Below are 16,320 nucleotides of genomic sequence, written 5' to 3'. Positions count from 1 at the left end.
AGTAATAGAAATAGTTTTTTTGCCAGTACTTTTTGTGAATTTATCTTCTGCAATGCAGCAATTCTTGAATTTCGATCAATCTTTAGAGCAGATTTGTGAAATATAAACAAATTGTTACTATTGCAACTGCCTGGCTGTTGGTGTTTTTTCATTCACATTCTTGGAAGCGCCACAAAAAAATTAGGGAACGAGGTTAACATGGCTAATTTGGTGGAGGGTGTCACAAGGAGGTTGATCAGGGAGTTTGCTTGCAGTGGCGGAGCCACATTGAGGCTGGTGTGGGAGTCGCATGGTTTGTTTAATTAATTTTATGTTAACATGTTGATATATTTGTTTGTTTATATATAAGTATCCCTAAAAGAATTAAAGATATTGAATTAGTGCCTCATCAGCCAAAATTTCGGACTCCGCTAGTGTTTGCATGGTTGAATCGATTAAACAGAAAGCTTTAGATGTCACTGGTTTTAGAGAAAGAATGGATAAGTTGTCACAGATTCAACAAGCTCCTCTTAAATGAGCACAAGATGGAATAAGCCTTGCATTTATGAACAAATCTCCTATATCCAGTGTCCATGCATTTTAGAAGTTGTATCCTAGCATATCATAACGTGGTTCGGCGAATTCAATTTAAGATTCAGATTCAGATTTGGATGTGAATCTAAAAATCGGTTTCAGATAGTATTCAGCCAGTTTCGAATCAATGTGAACACCAAAGTGGATCTGGTAAATCGTATATTTGGTTCCAACCCGATCCATCAACATCCCTGCATGCTTAATCCATCAATTTATAATGCTCCCAAAAAATTGGCCTCTTGGAACAACAGTGTCTAACACTTAAAATATCATATTAATTAAATAAATTGTGTAGATCAAATCTGTAATGTTTGATATATGCAAAACTTGAAAAGATTTCACCTAGTTAGTTTTATACCTTTGTTTCAAAGTACAAATTAGAATCAGATTATTGAAAATTTTTTGCTGTCATTTGTTCGCACACCTCATCTGTTCACGCGCCTCTCTCGCTCTCCCCCTCCTTGAAAGGAAAAACTATATAATTAACCTTACCTTTCGATAATATGTAAATATCTAGATTCAGATCATGTGATCTACTTAATATACATATATATAATCTTATTATTTGTCTAATAAGACATCCCTGTTGATATTTTAGGCACCCTTGTCCAACATTCAAATCTGTCTCTGTCTACGGATCCTCAGGCAAAAAAATTATCAGCCAACTGTGAAAGTCAAACACGACCAACCTAACTTTATCTCTTAGGCTGCTCTTGCTCCTTATTTATTTCTTCAATCACCATCTTCTTCTTCTTCTTCTTTTTCTTCCACAAATCCAGCGCAGGGAGAGAGGATTGATGTGCGAAACTCACACTTAAGAGTTGGATTTTAACAATATAATATGAAAAACAGACCTCATATTTCATGATCTCCATTTCTTGATACAGCTAGTGATTTTTGGATAATTAACTACTTCTGCCATGAAATTCTGTATTGGAGATTCAACGAAATTTGGATTAAGTAACGTGTTCTTGTTTTTTGTTCTGTTTATTTTGTTTTTTGGATAATACAAATATCTGTAACTTTTCTTTTAAAAAGACCTATGAATTACCCTTAAACTTAGCCGACTGATTGTGTTCGGACTCGCTCAAAGCTCAAAGAGTAAACACCCTTAGCTTAGGAGCGCTTGATTACCTCAGAGGCCATGAGATCTTAGTTTCCAACGTTTCGGGCCCATAATTTTCAATGAAGATCTTAAATCCAAAGTAAACTCTACAAATTTCTAGCCAGGACTGCGCCTTTAGTCGATGGGTCTTATGTCAAGCTTCAGGCTCTCTCTCTCTCTCTCTCAAGATCCATGAATCTGAGGATTAATTTGGATCTTCTGACTGAGGGTTTCTGATTTATTGGGGCCGTGAATTTAAGCAGTTGCTCTAGTTCAGACCGGCCCTCAAATCTAAGTTCCAGGTGAACAAATGCCAACATAGAATCTCGGTCTTTTAGGCAGTTTATAATAAGTTATGTATCAAATTTGACTATCTGAATTTGGTACAGATCAGGGACCCCTGAGTCCTGTTCCTTCCGATAAAGTTAACGTGTTTTATCAAATCACAAGATTTTGAGTGCTTTTATCGATCGGTTTTGAGATGTACAAAATCCCCTGTGCATGTTAATAGATTCCGAACCTCACCTGGAGTCCTCTTACAAAATATACAAATCAGATCACCCCTATATATATATATATATATATATATGGTTTGATTGGATTAAAAAAACTCTCGAGTGTGAGATCTAAGGGTCTTTTAACAACACATTGTTACTGTCTTATGAATGTGTCCTAACACTTGTTACAGTATTTCATGAATCTACGGATACATTCATGAGACAGTAACAATGTATTAATATTGACAAAGGACCCTTAAAACAAAGATTGTATCGGGCCGCAAGATTATAACCAAGCTTGTGTCGGGTAAATTCTCTGTACAAAGAAGCAGATCAGACTTCTCAGGAGGAGTGAGATGCGGCCTCTTCTCTGTCACGTAGCCAGGTTCCAAATCCAATCTGGTCTTAGGACTCGGGCCTTTACAAACAAAATCGCATTAATGAGTCCATATGTCATCAATTTTGTTCGGATGTATGATTGCCCCCACGAGATTTGGAACTTCCGAAGCACGTGATTTTGAGCTGCCCTTTGGTAGATGGGAAGGTCAAAGTATGAAAACCAATTATGATACTATTTTCAAAGAGCTATATCCATTGTTGTTGACAACATACCACGCCCGCTACTCCCACCTTTGATTTTTTATGATGGTTCGATTGTCCTCTTCAGTTAGCCATGGTGAGTCACTAGCCTGAATTGCTTGCACGGAACAATTGATGTATTCTAACTGCGAATTATACTACCAGGGAGATGATCGATCCATCGGCCTACCAAACAGGCAGTAAACTGGCGTTCAATAATTTTTGCAAAACGTATGTAACCCGTTGTGTCATCAATCGTCCCTCCTTCCAATTAATTTGCAAGGCCACTGACCTCCCTTGTGCCCACCTCCTCGGGTTTATAAAACATGTCTCGGGACCTTTTATGGTAGAGCGCACCGGGCATGACAATGACCTCTTTAAAAGAAGAGATTGACCACCTTACTGCTCAGTACGCTGCCACTTCTCTTGGACTATTTACACATCACCCTTCTATACTCCATTTGCCGAATAAGCTGAACCAAGATAGGTAAGCACGAGGCAGAAGTTAGGGGTGAACCATGAGAGCCGAGCTCAAGTTCAAGGGTTTCTAAAACTTTTAACTTGGTTGAGGTTTTCAGCTGGTCAAACTCAAGCGGGACTAAGCTTAATTGCAAAACTAGTGCTTACCACCTTGTCCAAACATGGTCTTCTTTCTAAAAAAAAAGAAAAGTTGTAAACAACTTCGAGCAAGCACAGGTGAACTAGCCTTGAGCTCAACTTGCATCGCATTGGTTTGAGTTCGACCACCCGAGCTTGCAGTAATGATGAGCTGAGTTTCAAAGAGAACAGATATGGTCGTTTGAATTAAGAAACATATAAATTTGTAAGATAAAATTGCTTGCAATCGAAAACGCTTTGACCTCCCATCGAAGTAGAGATGCTTTCTTCTTCGTTATTTTTTTCCCCCCTACTTTGTTTTTATGTAAAGTAAACTCTGCTGGCTCAGTCTCGAACTCAGCTCCGGTAGATTTTGGTCTTGGCATAAACCAGAGGCTTTCATATTTCCACTTTGTATGGACAGATACGATTAGAAAACAAAAAAAGATAAAACAATTGCTTGGAGAGACATGTCGTCTATTTATAGGATGAGTCTGGCGACAGTACCGCTGTGAGGTTCGCTCTCCTTTCCGCTCTCTTTCTTCTTTTCCTATTCGTCTTTCTCCTCCTTGGAGCTCTGCAGAGGGATGGCGGAAGCCACAGTGCCGGCAGATCGACCGGTGAGAAGGCGCCGGATAAATTTGTACGCTTATGCTTGCGCATTTCTGGCTTCTATGACCTCTGTGCTTCTTGGCTACGGTATTCTTCTACCCATTGGTTCTTTCTCTTCCTCCTCTCGAAATTTTTCTTCCTATACAAACTGCACGTAAGAAACACGGCATTTTCTAAACCAAAAGAAAGAGAAACCGAAACAGCAGTGTTAGTGGCCATCGTTTTAACAAAAGCAGATTAAGATATGCGAGAGTTCTGCTAAACTGGATTCTTCACTGCCGTGTTTCGATCCTCTCTACGTTGATGAGTAGTTGTTGGTTGATAAGTGGTTTTTTTTTTCCACTCCAGACATTGGAGTGATGAGCGGAGCGATTATATTCATCAAGAAGGACCTCAAGATCACCGACGTCCAGGTGGAGATAATTGCCGGCATCCTCAACGTCTTCTCGCTGATAGGAGCACTGGCTGCTGGCCGGACGTCTGACTGGATCGGCCGCCGGTACACGATCGTGCTTGCTGGGGCTATCTTTTTCGTCGGTGCAGTGGTGATGGGGCTCGCTCCATCTTACGCCTGGCTCATGGTGGGTCGATTCGTCGCCGGCGTAGGCGTCGGCTACGCCCTCATGATCGCACCCGTCTACACCGCCGAATTGGCGCCTGCCTCCACCAGAGGCTTCCTTACCTCGTTCCCGGAGGTCTTCATCAACGCCGGTATCCTCTTCGGTTACGTCTCCAACTACGCCTTCGCCAAGCTGCCGCTCCGGGTAGGTTGGCGGCTTATGCTCGGCGTGGGGGCTCTCCCTTCCGTCCTCATCGCCCTCGGCGTCCTCGCCATGCCCGAGTCACCGAGGTGGCTCGTCATGCAGGGCCGGTTAGATGACGCGAAGCGGGTGTTGGAACGGACGTCCGACACGCGGGAGGAGGCGGAGGTTCGGCTGGCGGACATCAAGGCGGTGGCTGGTGTGGTAGAGGAGGGCGGAGTGGTGGTGTCGGTGCCGAAGAAGCACCACGGGGAGGGCGTGTGGATGGAGCTCTTTATCCGGCCTGCTCCCCACGTTCGCCGGATCTTGCTTGCTGCCGTGGGGATCCATTTCTTCCAGCAGGCGTCGGGGATAGACTCGGTGGTGCTCTACAGCCCGCGCGTCTTCGACAAGGCCGGGTTCAGCAAGTCGGCGTCTCTGCTGGCCACCGTCGCCGTGGGCTTCACCAAGACGACCTTCATCCTGGTGGCGACCTTCACGCTGGACCGGTTCGGCAGGCGGCCGCTGCTGCTGACGAGCTATGCCGCCATGATCTTGACGCTCTGCGGGCTGGGTTGGAGTCTGACGGTCATCGGCAACCACCACTCCGGCCGGGTGGAGTGGGCCGTCGGGCTGGCCGTCGCCTCGATCCTGGGATACGTGGCAACGTTCTCCATCGGTGCGGGGCCCATCACGTGGGTGTACACGTCGGAGATATTCCCGCTGCGGCTGAGGGCGCAGGGCGCCAGCATCGGCGTCGTGGTGAACCGGGTGACGAGCGGCGCCATCTCCATGTCGTTCCTCTCTCTCTCCAAGGCCGTTACCATCGGCGGCGCCTTTTTCATCTACGCGGGCGTCGCTGTGGCCGCTTGGGTGTTCTTCTGCACCTACCTGCCGGAGACGAAGGGGAAGACGCTGGAGCAGGCGGAGAAGCTCTTCCACGGGAAGGAGGAGGCTGCGGCTGCCGGAGAGGTGCAGCTGCAGGAGCATGGGAAGGACGGGGCGTGATTCCCATGCTCCGACTTGGTGGGGCCGGTGAATGGTCAGCAAAGGAGGCGGCTCTCTGGTGTTTGTCCCATAGACCGATACTGACGTGATCTTCGAAAGATTCCATGTCTTTGGTGGGGGGAATAGGAGGCGTATAGGAGGGGAAAAGAGCAAGGCCGGCCCACCCAATTGACTGGTGACTGGTCATGTGAGGGTGGTGGCTGCCATTTCTAAATGTGTATCATCGCTCAATAATTTGCTTAGTTCGGGCCCTCTGCAAAGACAGTTGTCTGCCAGGTGCCAAACTATCCATGGCCATGAATGCTTCTTAGCTGTTAACTTATATATATGAAAATTATGCGTCCTTTTTTTGTGGAACTCGTCTTCTCTATGTACACTTGGAGAGTGGTGAACCAGCACCACATCGTCGGGGGCACGAGCAGGCCCCAGCGGGGAACTGCACTGCACTGCCGTAGTGACGCAGTTTTGTTTTCTTCCTTCGCATCATCATGATACATGTATCTTCTTCTTTCTTCGCATCATAATACATGTAGGAGATTTGATCTTTTGAGACACCGTCATGAACATGCCAAGCGTCCGGTTGCTGGTGACTTGTGGTTGTGAAATCCACCGATTTCCACAGAAGAAGACACGAGGTCTTGACTTTGGGAAATGGACTCGGAGACGAAGAGTCTCCATGGCTTCTCCGGGAGATGGCCGAGAAGAGGTCCCCCACCCCTCGGCCGCTGCAACGTGGGCAACCTTTACTGTGCACGGTTCCAAACCCTGGGTGTCGGTGGCCCAGCTGCAGCGGAACCAGCTTGCACCACATGTCCTGTTTGGCTCATGACTTCGTTTTTTAATTTTACCAGCTTGTGCCCATGCTCAATCTGCCAAGCCTTATTCTTTCTTCCCTGAACTTGGTCATTCATGGTGTAATAAATATTTTATTAGTGTTTTGTAAATCTATTTTAAAAGTTGAAGTAATTGATGGAACATTGCATTCTAGTATTATTCTATAAATACTGTGTCCCAACAAGTGAGGCATATCTATAAAATGACAAAATATTGTTCCTATAACCAAATCCTTAGCTTTCCCTTTTCTTAGGACATGCTTCCGGATAGTAGCAACTTGTTATTGTTTCATGATCTTACTTAAAAATTGAGGTAGAACTCAATGTGTTATGAATCTGCCTCAATTTTTAGAATGAATTCATTTGTTGTTATTGCCCAAGAACACTTAAAGCACTGGAAGCCAAAATAAGATCAAGTTATTTGGGCTTCCAACTAGAGAGATCAGGTCCCAAGCCGCCCAATGTCTAACGTGTAGTGTACTAACTTCCTGGCCCTCACCATCCACCGTATTAATGACTTGGAATTCCATGATCACATGCAAGTGCATGTGATGATGCTTGAGTGATTGATTGGGATTTCACCTTTACCATCTATAAGTTGACTAGATCAGGTAAGGACGATTACATTAATATTTCGGTGATCTATCTTGAGACACCTTCCTAAACAACAAATGTCATGAAGTGTTAGGTGAAAAGATGTAAATGATGAGAAACTATTATGCATTAATGTTGTGTCACCTGAAAATCGAGTTCTAAACACAAAAGGGACTAAATGAAATTTGGGTTAGATCCAGTACTTTTTTATACTAAATTTGACTTAATTTGGTCTTACGTAACCAGAATTTAAATTCCTGCACTATTTTAGACATCCAATTACATTTGTATGTAATTGGGTGGTCCAATCTTTGTCACATACCACAGCCAGTATAAACTCTGGGTGAACATGATGAGTATGATGACTCTGAGTGAGCATGATGAGTATTTCATCATATTGCCTACAAAAGAGCTGAAGATTTTACCCAACACTTCATCCTTCTATAGTTTAGGGTCTGCTTATGATGCCTCCAGGTGCCGCCTTCTCCATGCTTTAGCTTGCACATTAATGGCTCCCTTTTGCAGCACAATAGATTGATGCCCGACAGTAAGAAACAAGAATTGAATACCTACTAGCTCCCACCCGGACCTTTGTACCTATTCCCACGGGGATGCTTACAAAATTCTGCATACCAAATGTAAATCAGATTGGTGCTAATCCAAGTTGAATTTTCTTATTGGATCTGACTTAATCGCATTCTTAATCTAACTCATATTCGTGTATATATGTATGCTTCCATTAATTGCATCTCTATCTACGATCCCTCCAATTCCAATTGTTTGATGTCTTCAAGGGGACCCAAATGGAAAGAGCAGCCCAGTATCGCTTAGACCACTCATGTCTTAGTCGCTACACCATCATCATCATCCAGAGCACAGCCTTGTGAAAGCTACATATATGGTCCTTAGTGCGAAGTTTAATTGGCTATCCACCTTCAGGGGCCACTTGCTTTGGGGAGCAAGAAGATCAAAGATGAACCACAGGCAGATGTCCTTCAAACACCAGGAAGAGACGACACCCGCAATAATAATATTGACAACTGACCTCATTTGTTTGTTTGTTCCTCTGCGAGAAATGACCAGACTGAAATTCTTCTTTTATATATATATATATATATATATATATATATATAGGGAGGGGTGACTGTCGAAAGCATCTCGATTAATTAAGGACCATGTGTAATTTGTCTTATAAACATATATGTAAAATAATGAGAACTAGGTCACTGTGCCTTCTCTAAAAGAGTGTTCCATTAGGGTTTTTGGGTTTGGTGTATTTAACAAAGTCATAAGCTTCGTTCTTTATAGCAAGTTCTAAAAGTAGGTTTATGCGGATGTTAACAAGAGTGACACTAAGTAGCATATATATGTATGAAAATGATGTTTATTACACATGACGAACAGTAGCATTTAGAAAAATATTTATTTTACGATTATAGGAAGCGAAAATGTGATAGGAAGGGTGCCAAGTTGAAGGTGTATCGGATCTTTTTATTTCTAAATCGTTGTCCTTGGTCGAAGATCTCACCATTATTTTCCCCATAAACAGTATCTTTCTCTTGGGAGTCGGTGTATCGTTTATTTTTAGATGTGTTCATATTAACCTAGGATTAATTAGTCTCATGTTCTTCACAAATGCGTGAAAAAATCACAAAAAGGTTGAAACGAAACGATGTTCTTGAGATCTAAGGCTGAAGCAGCATGTGGTAGGGTACTGCCCTCGAGGTTTTATTTTATAAAAATGCGACAAAATTTATCGGCTCAAGTGCAGGTATAAAGAAATTGAAACAATTTCAACATTAATTAAGCTAATCTTTTTGGTGACATTTTAATTTTTGCTGCTGCATTTTTTCTTCATTCCCGACATAGAGTTCCATCCCTCAACATGCCAACGTGAAGAGGGGATTTAGTGACAGTGTATATATATATATATATATATATAAGAAATCCATGGTTTGCCAGTAGAATCGAAACATAGAAATGTGGATTAATCTGGTTAATGTTGAACTTGGTAAAATAAAATGGTTGAAAAGATGCCATTAGTGCTGACCATTCTCCTTTATGGATTTTTGAAAGAAAATATCTTAAACCTGAACCGTGGGACGAACAATCTGTCGCTCTTCCCCTACCCATCTCCGGAGATTATTAATGTCACTTCTACGTGTACATATGAACAAACTGAGCTCTAATGACATAATGTTTGAACAAAGAGAAGGGGGCTGCATGGACCTTGGCCCCACCTTAATTTTTTTTTTTTAATGTTACGTTTTAATTTTAGAAAATGTTGTTTGTCTTATATAAAAATTTTGAAATATGATATTTTTGTCTGTGTCAAAATTTAGAAACTTTAATTCGGCTTTCCTCATGAAAAATTTCTAGCTCCACCCCTACTTTAATTGTTGCATTCAAATTTGACTATGTACATGTTAAGATTTATATTGTAGAACTCATCCTATATATATCTTTTTCGGGTTACCAAATTTTTACGTTTCCGCAGGAGTCCATTTTTATGAGATGTTAAATCTTTGCTACCATAAGCTTCAACCTTATTAAATAAACATACCCATGACAGTTTGCGGCCATATGAATTTTCCAGGCAACTCGGAAGAAGAAGTTCTCTAGTATTAATGCCTTCTACCAAACAGTTTGAAGAGTCATGAAACTTTTGAAAGGAATTTGCTTGACCGAGTATTTCTTCATTTACATCAACATTTGCTTTCAAAGTTTCACGTGATTTGACTCCGGGAGTGGAAAGGACGGGGGGCAGCTTGACCCCCCAATCAGTCCAGACCATGAGGTCTTCAACAATCAAATCCAATATCTTTTTGGGACCCAAACTTGTTGAAAACTTGGATACTCCCACAATGAATGAGGGATTTATTGTACTGCTTGGCCAATTCAATTCAAGATTCCAATCTTTTCTAAGGCCCACTGCCTTTTCTATGAAGACAAAAGAGGGTTGAAAAAGAAGTGCAGAATTAAACCCTCCTCTATCTCTCTCTCTCTCTATCTCTAATCAGTTTTTTATATGCAACTACCACAAGATCAAAGCTGGTTATATGTGTCATACTAGTGCAAGAAATTCCTTATAGTGGTGCAAGAAATTTCATGCGTTAGTATGGTAATTGACAGAAGTACCTGTAGTTCACAAAAAAGACAGTATGGTAATTTTGTATACTGACTGTCAGTATGGTAATTTTGTATACTGACTGTCAGTATGGTAATTAACAAAAGTACCTGTAGTTCACAAAAAAAAAAAAGACAATGTTTTGGTAAAGATGAAAATGAAAATAAAAAAAGTGAAATGACTACAATGGACATGTTTTTTATTAAAATTACAAAAACACCCCTTTCTTATATGATGGCAGAACTAAATTTTCAAACTTTTTCTTTAGTTTAAGTTGGTTTGTCTAAAAGGTGAATGCTTCCATGTCAAATTTTTCTTTAATAAATTGAGGTGCTAAAATTTAAGAAAAATGTTATTGTCCCTTTTCTTATTTTAAAAAGAAATCCAAAGTGAACCCCTATCAAAATCTCCAGTAATTTGAATGAGGCCGCTTCACGCGCAGCATCTGGTAATATGCACCACCCAATGCAGCAAAAAATTTTGCACTAAAGTTCAACCCTGGAAAGTAAAAAAAGGGAAATTTCCCTATAAAAAACAAAAATAGGCAGTGAAAAAAGTTAAAAGTTCAAAAAGAACATTTCTTTTCGAAATGTGGAGTGCCCCACCCATTCGGCCAATGCCTTCTAAAGTCATTCTAACTAGGAGATATTCAAAATATTGTTATTACTGTATCAAGCAAAATCATGCACGGTTTACGTGTTCGAGTCAGATTCAGGTTTAGATGTAAAAATGCAGCAGAAATTTGATTTTTCACAAGCAAGTCTCTTGTTGTATATCCACTCCTCGATTCAGTAAGGAAGTTCTTAAACATATTCAAATTCAATTACTGGTTGGATCCTTTTACTGTATCTAATAAACCATTCAAATTCAGGTTCAGATTATGCATCAGTCGGTCTCGAATCGTCGACATCCTCATTTGCAAGCATAGCTAAACGCCTTGTCTGAGTATATATTTTAGACTTGAAGGGGCACTCATATATAAATAAATAAAAATGACTAAGGTTTTAATGTGTAAATAAAACTGCTGTGGGCGATTGCCCACACTAGATTCTGCAATTGGCGAGGCTCCGCCACAATCAGAGCCAGCTGAATGTCAAGGCACCACATACGGTCTAAGGTGTTAACATGACCAGCAAGGAAGAAGCCATGAACCAAAGTGCCTGCCTGATCATCAGGTTACCAACACCATTCGCCAATGATGTAAGTGATGGAGTGCCAAAATGATGCAGAGCCAGAAGCAGATTGATCTAAATCCATATTTTTGTAATTGGATCTAAACAGTACATGCAGCTGGGTTCAGATCCGAAATTCATTCCTTCCTTTATATAAACGGGCATGGGTTTCATTTCGAAGAAGGAGATTGAAGAAATGAAATAGAAGTTCTTGTTGCTTTTCTCTTCTTTCTTGAAGTTTTAGTCAGTTTGTTTGGCTTTAATTTAGCTTTAGTATCATCCTAGCTTAATTTTTAAACCACACGGATTAGGATTCGTTTATTCCTAATCCGTTTTACATCACCAAACATGTAGAGATTAGAGAGAAATTGAAGGCCCTTCCTTGCGGATTTTCAGATTATTAGTACTCTAAAGTCCAAACTTGAATCCAGATCTTCGATTAAGCCGTAATGCCTCTGCAATCTGGACAGGAAAAGTATTCAAGTCCATGTTCTCTAACTCAGCTCGAGACTGTCTGGCTGCTAATGTTCTTGTTACTAAGGTTGAAAATTCTTACTCGACAATCAACTCTGTCGTATTTTTTCCTGCCAACGAAGTGGTACCCAATTTCAACGCACATACTTTATGCGTTCACGGATTATATTCAAAATCACAAGGCCTGATAAGCTAATAGTTGCAATAAAGTGAGGTAGAAGGCGAGTCTAGACAGGCACCAGTTTCTACTGGTGATCCCACAAGTCCTGCAACAGTCGCCATTGAGCTATATTCTGCCAAGCACTTCTCAGAGCAATAGCCAGCTTTTGGGCAGTCTAAGAAACACTGTCAGCTACTAACAGATGCAGAGAAACCATTAATGGCTTTTGGAATTCAAACGCAGCTTACTTGGTCAGCATGAGAAAACACTCCAGATCAAAAGTGACATGAAGGTGTTAGAAAATCCTTTCAACCAGAAAGTAACGAAACTTAGAGAGAGTATTGCATGAACTGGCTTACACAGACGTTGCCATCATATGAGATATCAGTAAATGAGTCATTTCTGTAACACCCCAGATGTTTAGTCCCGTATCGAAGATTGTGAGGGATCTTCAAAGGCTTATAAAGGGAGGCTTTAATGAGATGATTGTCCTGGTTCCTAGCCTTTTTAGGATTGGAACCGAAACTGCTAGGGGACGGGTTGGGATCCGTCGAACCAGGGGCCCGAGCCCGGGAGTGGGTCGGGTTGTTATAGTGGTATCAGAGCAGTTTCAACACTCGGACCTGGGGTCCCACACGCGCGGACGCGTGTGCCTTAAGGGGGGTGGATTGTAACACCCCAGATGTTTAGTCCCGTATCGAAGATTGTGAGGGATCTTCAAAGGCTTATAAAGGGAGGCTTTAATGAGATGATTGTCCTGGTTCCTAGCCTTTTTAGGATTGGAACCGAAACTGCTAGGGGACGGGTTGGGATCCGTCGAACCAGGGGCCCGAGCCCGGGAGTGGGTCTGGATGAACATGACTATACTGCGGTGGAAGTGCAATTCGATATGCAACCTCTCCAACTTTTTCCAAAATCTCGAATGGACCAATGTATCTTGGGCTCAATTTTCCTTTCTTTCCGAATCGAAAAATACTTTTGGTGGGTGATATCTTGACAAAGACATGATCTCCTGCTTCAAAAGCCAACTCTCTTCGTCGTTGGTCTGCATAACTCTTTTGTCGACTCTGAGCAGCCAAAAGTTTCTTTCTAATCATATTGACTTGATCAGTGTAGTGTTGAATCACCAAAGGATCCTCAATCTTGTTGTCTCCTATCTCTGTCCAACATGATGGTGATCTACAAGGTCGGCCATAAAGAGTTTCAAACGGAGCCATTCCAATGCTAGAGTGATAGCTGTTGTTGTAGGCAAATTCAGCCAACTTCACATGTTTGTCCCATTCACCCTTCCACTGCAAAACACAAGCTCTTAACATATCTTCAAGAGTCTGGATGGTTTGCTCAGACTATCCATCTGTCTGCGGATGAAATGTTGTACTCAGTTTCAATTTTGTTCCCAACGCTTCTTATAACCTTCCCCGAAACTTGGATGTAAATCTTGGATCTCTGTCAGAGATTATTGATTTAGGGATTCCATGAAGTCTCACAATTTCATCAACATACAAATCTGCCAGACTTTCTAGTGATTGTGAAATCTTGATCGGAAGAAAATGTGCAGATTTAGTTAGGCAGTCTACCACTACCCAAACAGCATCGTGTTGTCGTCGAGTACGTGGTAACCCCACTACGAAGTCCATGGTGATGGCTTCCCATTTTCATTGAGGAATTTTTATCTGTTGTATCAAACCACCTGGTTTCTGATGTTCCACTTTAACCAGTTGACACACTAAGCATCGTGAGATGAACTCAGCAATCTCTTTCTTCATTCCTGGCCACCAAAAGTTTATCCTTAAATTTTGATACATCTTTGTGCTTCCTGGATGTATGGTGTATCTTGTTTTGTGTGCCTCATCAAGCAACTTGTTTTTCACCTCTGAATCATTCAGAACCCACAATCTACCGTTGAACCACACAAATCCATCGTCATCATCAGAATAAAGAGTTTCTTCCTTCTTGTGACACTCAAGTTTCAACTTCGCATATTCAGAGCTTTGTTTTTGTTTGTCAATAATTTCATCAAGGAAACTATCTCGAATTATTCATGCACACTTCACCTTTCCATTATCATCTCGCAATGGATGCCATTTTTCAAAGTCTTCCACCAAATTCCATGTCTGCATTAATAGTCCACTAGTTTTAACAGTCGTCTTTCTGCTGAGTGCATCAACTACCACATTGGCTTTTTCTAGATGATACTTTATTTCAAAGTCGTAATCTTTGAGATATTTCAGCCATCTTCTTTGTCTTAGGTTTAATTCCTTCTGCGAGAACAAATATTTGAGGGATTTGTGGTCAGAAAATACTTCAAATTCCACACCATAGAGTTAATGTCTCCATATTTTTAGTGCAAATACTACAGCTCCTAATTCCAAATCATGTGTTGGATAGTTTTTCTCGTGTTGTTTTAGTTGTCTAGAGGCATATGCTCTGACGTTCTCTTCTAATAGTCATTTGTCCACATAAATTCCACTCCCTTTCGTAGTAGTTTAGTCATTTGGGTTGCAATTCTCAAAAAAAATTCTTAATGAACTTTTTGTAATAACCTGTCAAACCATCCACCTTGGCCAGATCAACTGCTACTCCATCCTTCGAGATTACATGTCCCAAGAAATTCACTTTGTCCAGCCAAAACTCACACTTGGAATATTTGGCATACAGTTGATTTTATCTCAATATCTTCATCACTATCTCGAGATGTGCCGCATGCATTGCTTCACACTCTGAGTACACTAGCACATCGTCAATGAACACTATAACGAATCGGTCTAAGTACTCGTGAAATATCTGATTCATGAGATCCATAAAAGCTACAGTAAAAACACAACCATTTTGGACTAATATAAAACGTCAAAACTCAATATTTACAACAAATCAAAAACACCCTTCTTTAACTTGCTCGGATGACACTACCTCTGCTTGTGATCGACATTGGCATTAGACATTGACTCTAGACACCGTGCTCTGATACCAAAGTTGTCACGACCCACTTTTTGACACCAAAAATTTTCTTTTCATTTCTATAATAGCGGAAGCAATATTGAGTCATGACCAGAACATAAAGAAATCAGACATTGTTTTATTTCAATAATAAAATACTTGGACCCAAACAAAAATAAACACAAGTCCCCAAAACCGACGCAGTGCCCAGAATGCCAATGCCCGTCCATCACAAGACTGAGGTCGTCGCTCCAAAGCCAAAAGCTATCAAGGACTACCTGTAGAGATAGAAAGAAGGGTCAGAATTCCTCTGAGTATGAGAAAATCCAGCCATGAATGAAAACATGGCCCAAAATAATATTTAGTTTCGTAAAACGCTTCCAAAAAGTCCTTGTGAACTACAACCATAAGTTTTCCAAAACTTAACACATATCACATCATCAAAGACAGAACGAGGTGTGCACAACCTCCAAAATTTCGTAGGCTTCCAACCGTGGTTCTCTGACAATGTCATGGTCATCGTGTCGAGTAACAGAAATCCCCGTGGGCACTCACGGGCAGAACAGAACATCTCTTCACCAGGCGATCCAACGGATCGAGGGCACCTGAAGTGAAGCCTCCTGAGATATCCCAGATCGCCGCTGCAGCAGCATGGTCTCTCTAGGAACCCGGGTGGAGAGACCAGGAGTCTCGCTCCCAAACAGAAACAGAACAGAATCCCGAGCCCTTGTGCCGCCCAATACCCTGTGGGCCCTCCAGTACAGCCAGAGGAGTGTGACCACTACCTCCCGGGACGAAACCAAACACTGGGTAAAACAGAAAGCTCGCACTCGCATAAACCATCGCACAAAGCCCACGTTTCGCCTTCGAATTTCAAAAGTGAGGGTTTGCCAATGCTAGACATCGTCTAGTACCTCTCACAGAAACCGCCCTTGGGCTCGGTTTTCCAGACCACAAAAATAAGCCATTTCATATCTTGATTTAATGGTAACAGAACAAAGTCAAATAGACTTGCAACGGTACAAGCATATCACATCCAAATTAACACAATAATCACTATTTCAAAACAAGAGAGTTCAACACCCTTTTCCTGAAATTTAAATAACACAAAAGGTACCACAGAGCAATAATGCATAACATTACGTTTTTCCTTCGAAATTACAAACAAATATAAGAAAACCCCCTTTTGAAAATTTAAGAAACTGAGAGGGTACCAAAACGTGATTTCATATTAAATACCCAGTTTTTACTGAAAATTACTTTCGCAAACCTCTTTTTGAAGAGGTTTTCAGCAAAAACGTTGCGGCATGGA

The 16,320-nt window shown here is 41.5% G+C and overlaps 1 protein-coding gene across 1 annotated transcript; it reads left to right on the top strand.

Annotated features, from left to right (window-relative positions):
* The first annotated feature begins 3,831 nt into the window (after positions 1 to 3,831).
* On the top strand, positions 3,832 to 6,068 carry LOC116251046 (polyol transporter 5-like). The gene is made up of 2 exons (XM_031625105.2): positions 3,832 to 4,050; positions 4,312 to 6,068. The coding sequence occupies exons 1-2, from the start codon at positions 3,939 to 3,941 to the stop codon at positions 5,709 to 5,711; spliced, it is 1,512 nt and encodes a 503-aa protein (XP_031480965.1). The 5' UTR covers positions 3,832 to 3,938; the 3' UTR covers positions 5,712 to 6,068.
* The last annotated feature ends 10,252 nt before the right edge of the window (positions 6,069 to 16,320 follow it).

Source organism: Nymphaea colorata, chromosome 3 (assembly GCF_008831285.2).
Source record: "Nymphaea colorata isolate Beijing-Zhang1983 chromosome 3, ASM883128v2, whole genome shotgun sequence".
Lineage (NCBI taxonomy): Eukaryota > Viridiplantae > Streptophyta > Magnoliopsida > Nymphaeales > Nymphaeaceae > Nymphaea > Nymphaea colorata.
This window is presented reverse-complemented; position numbering and strand designations above follow the sequence as displayed.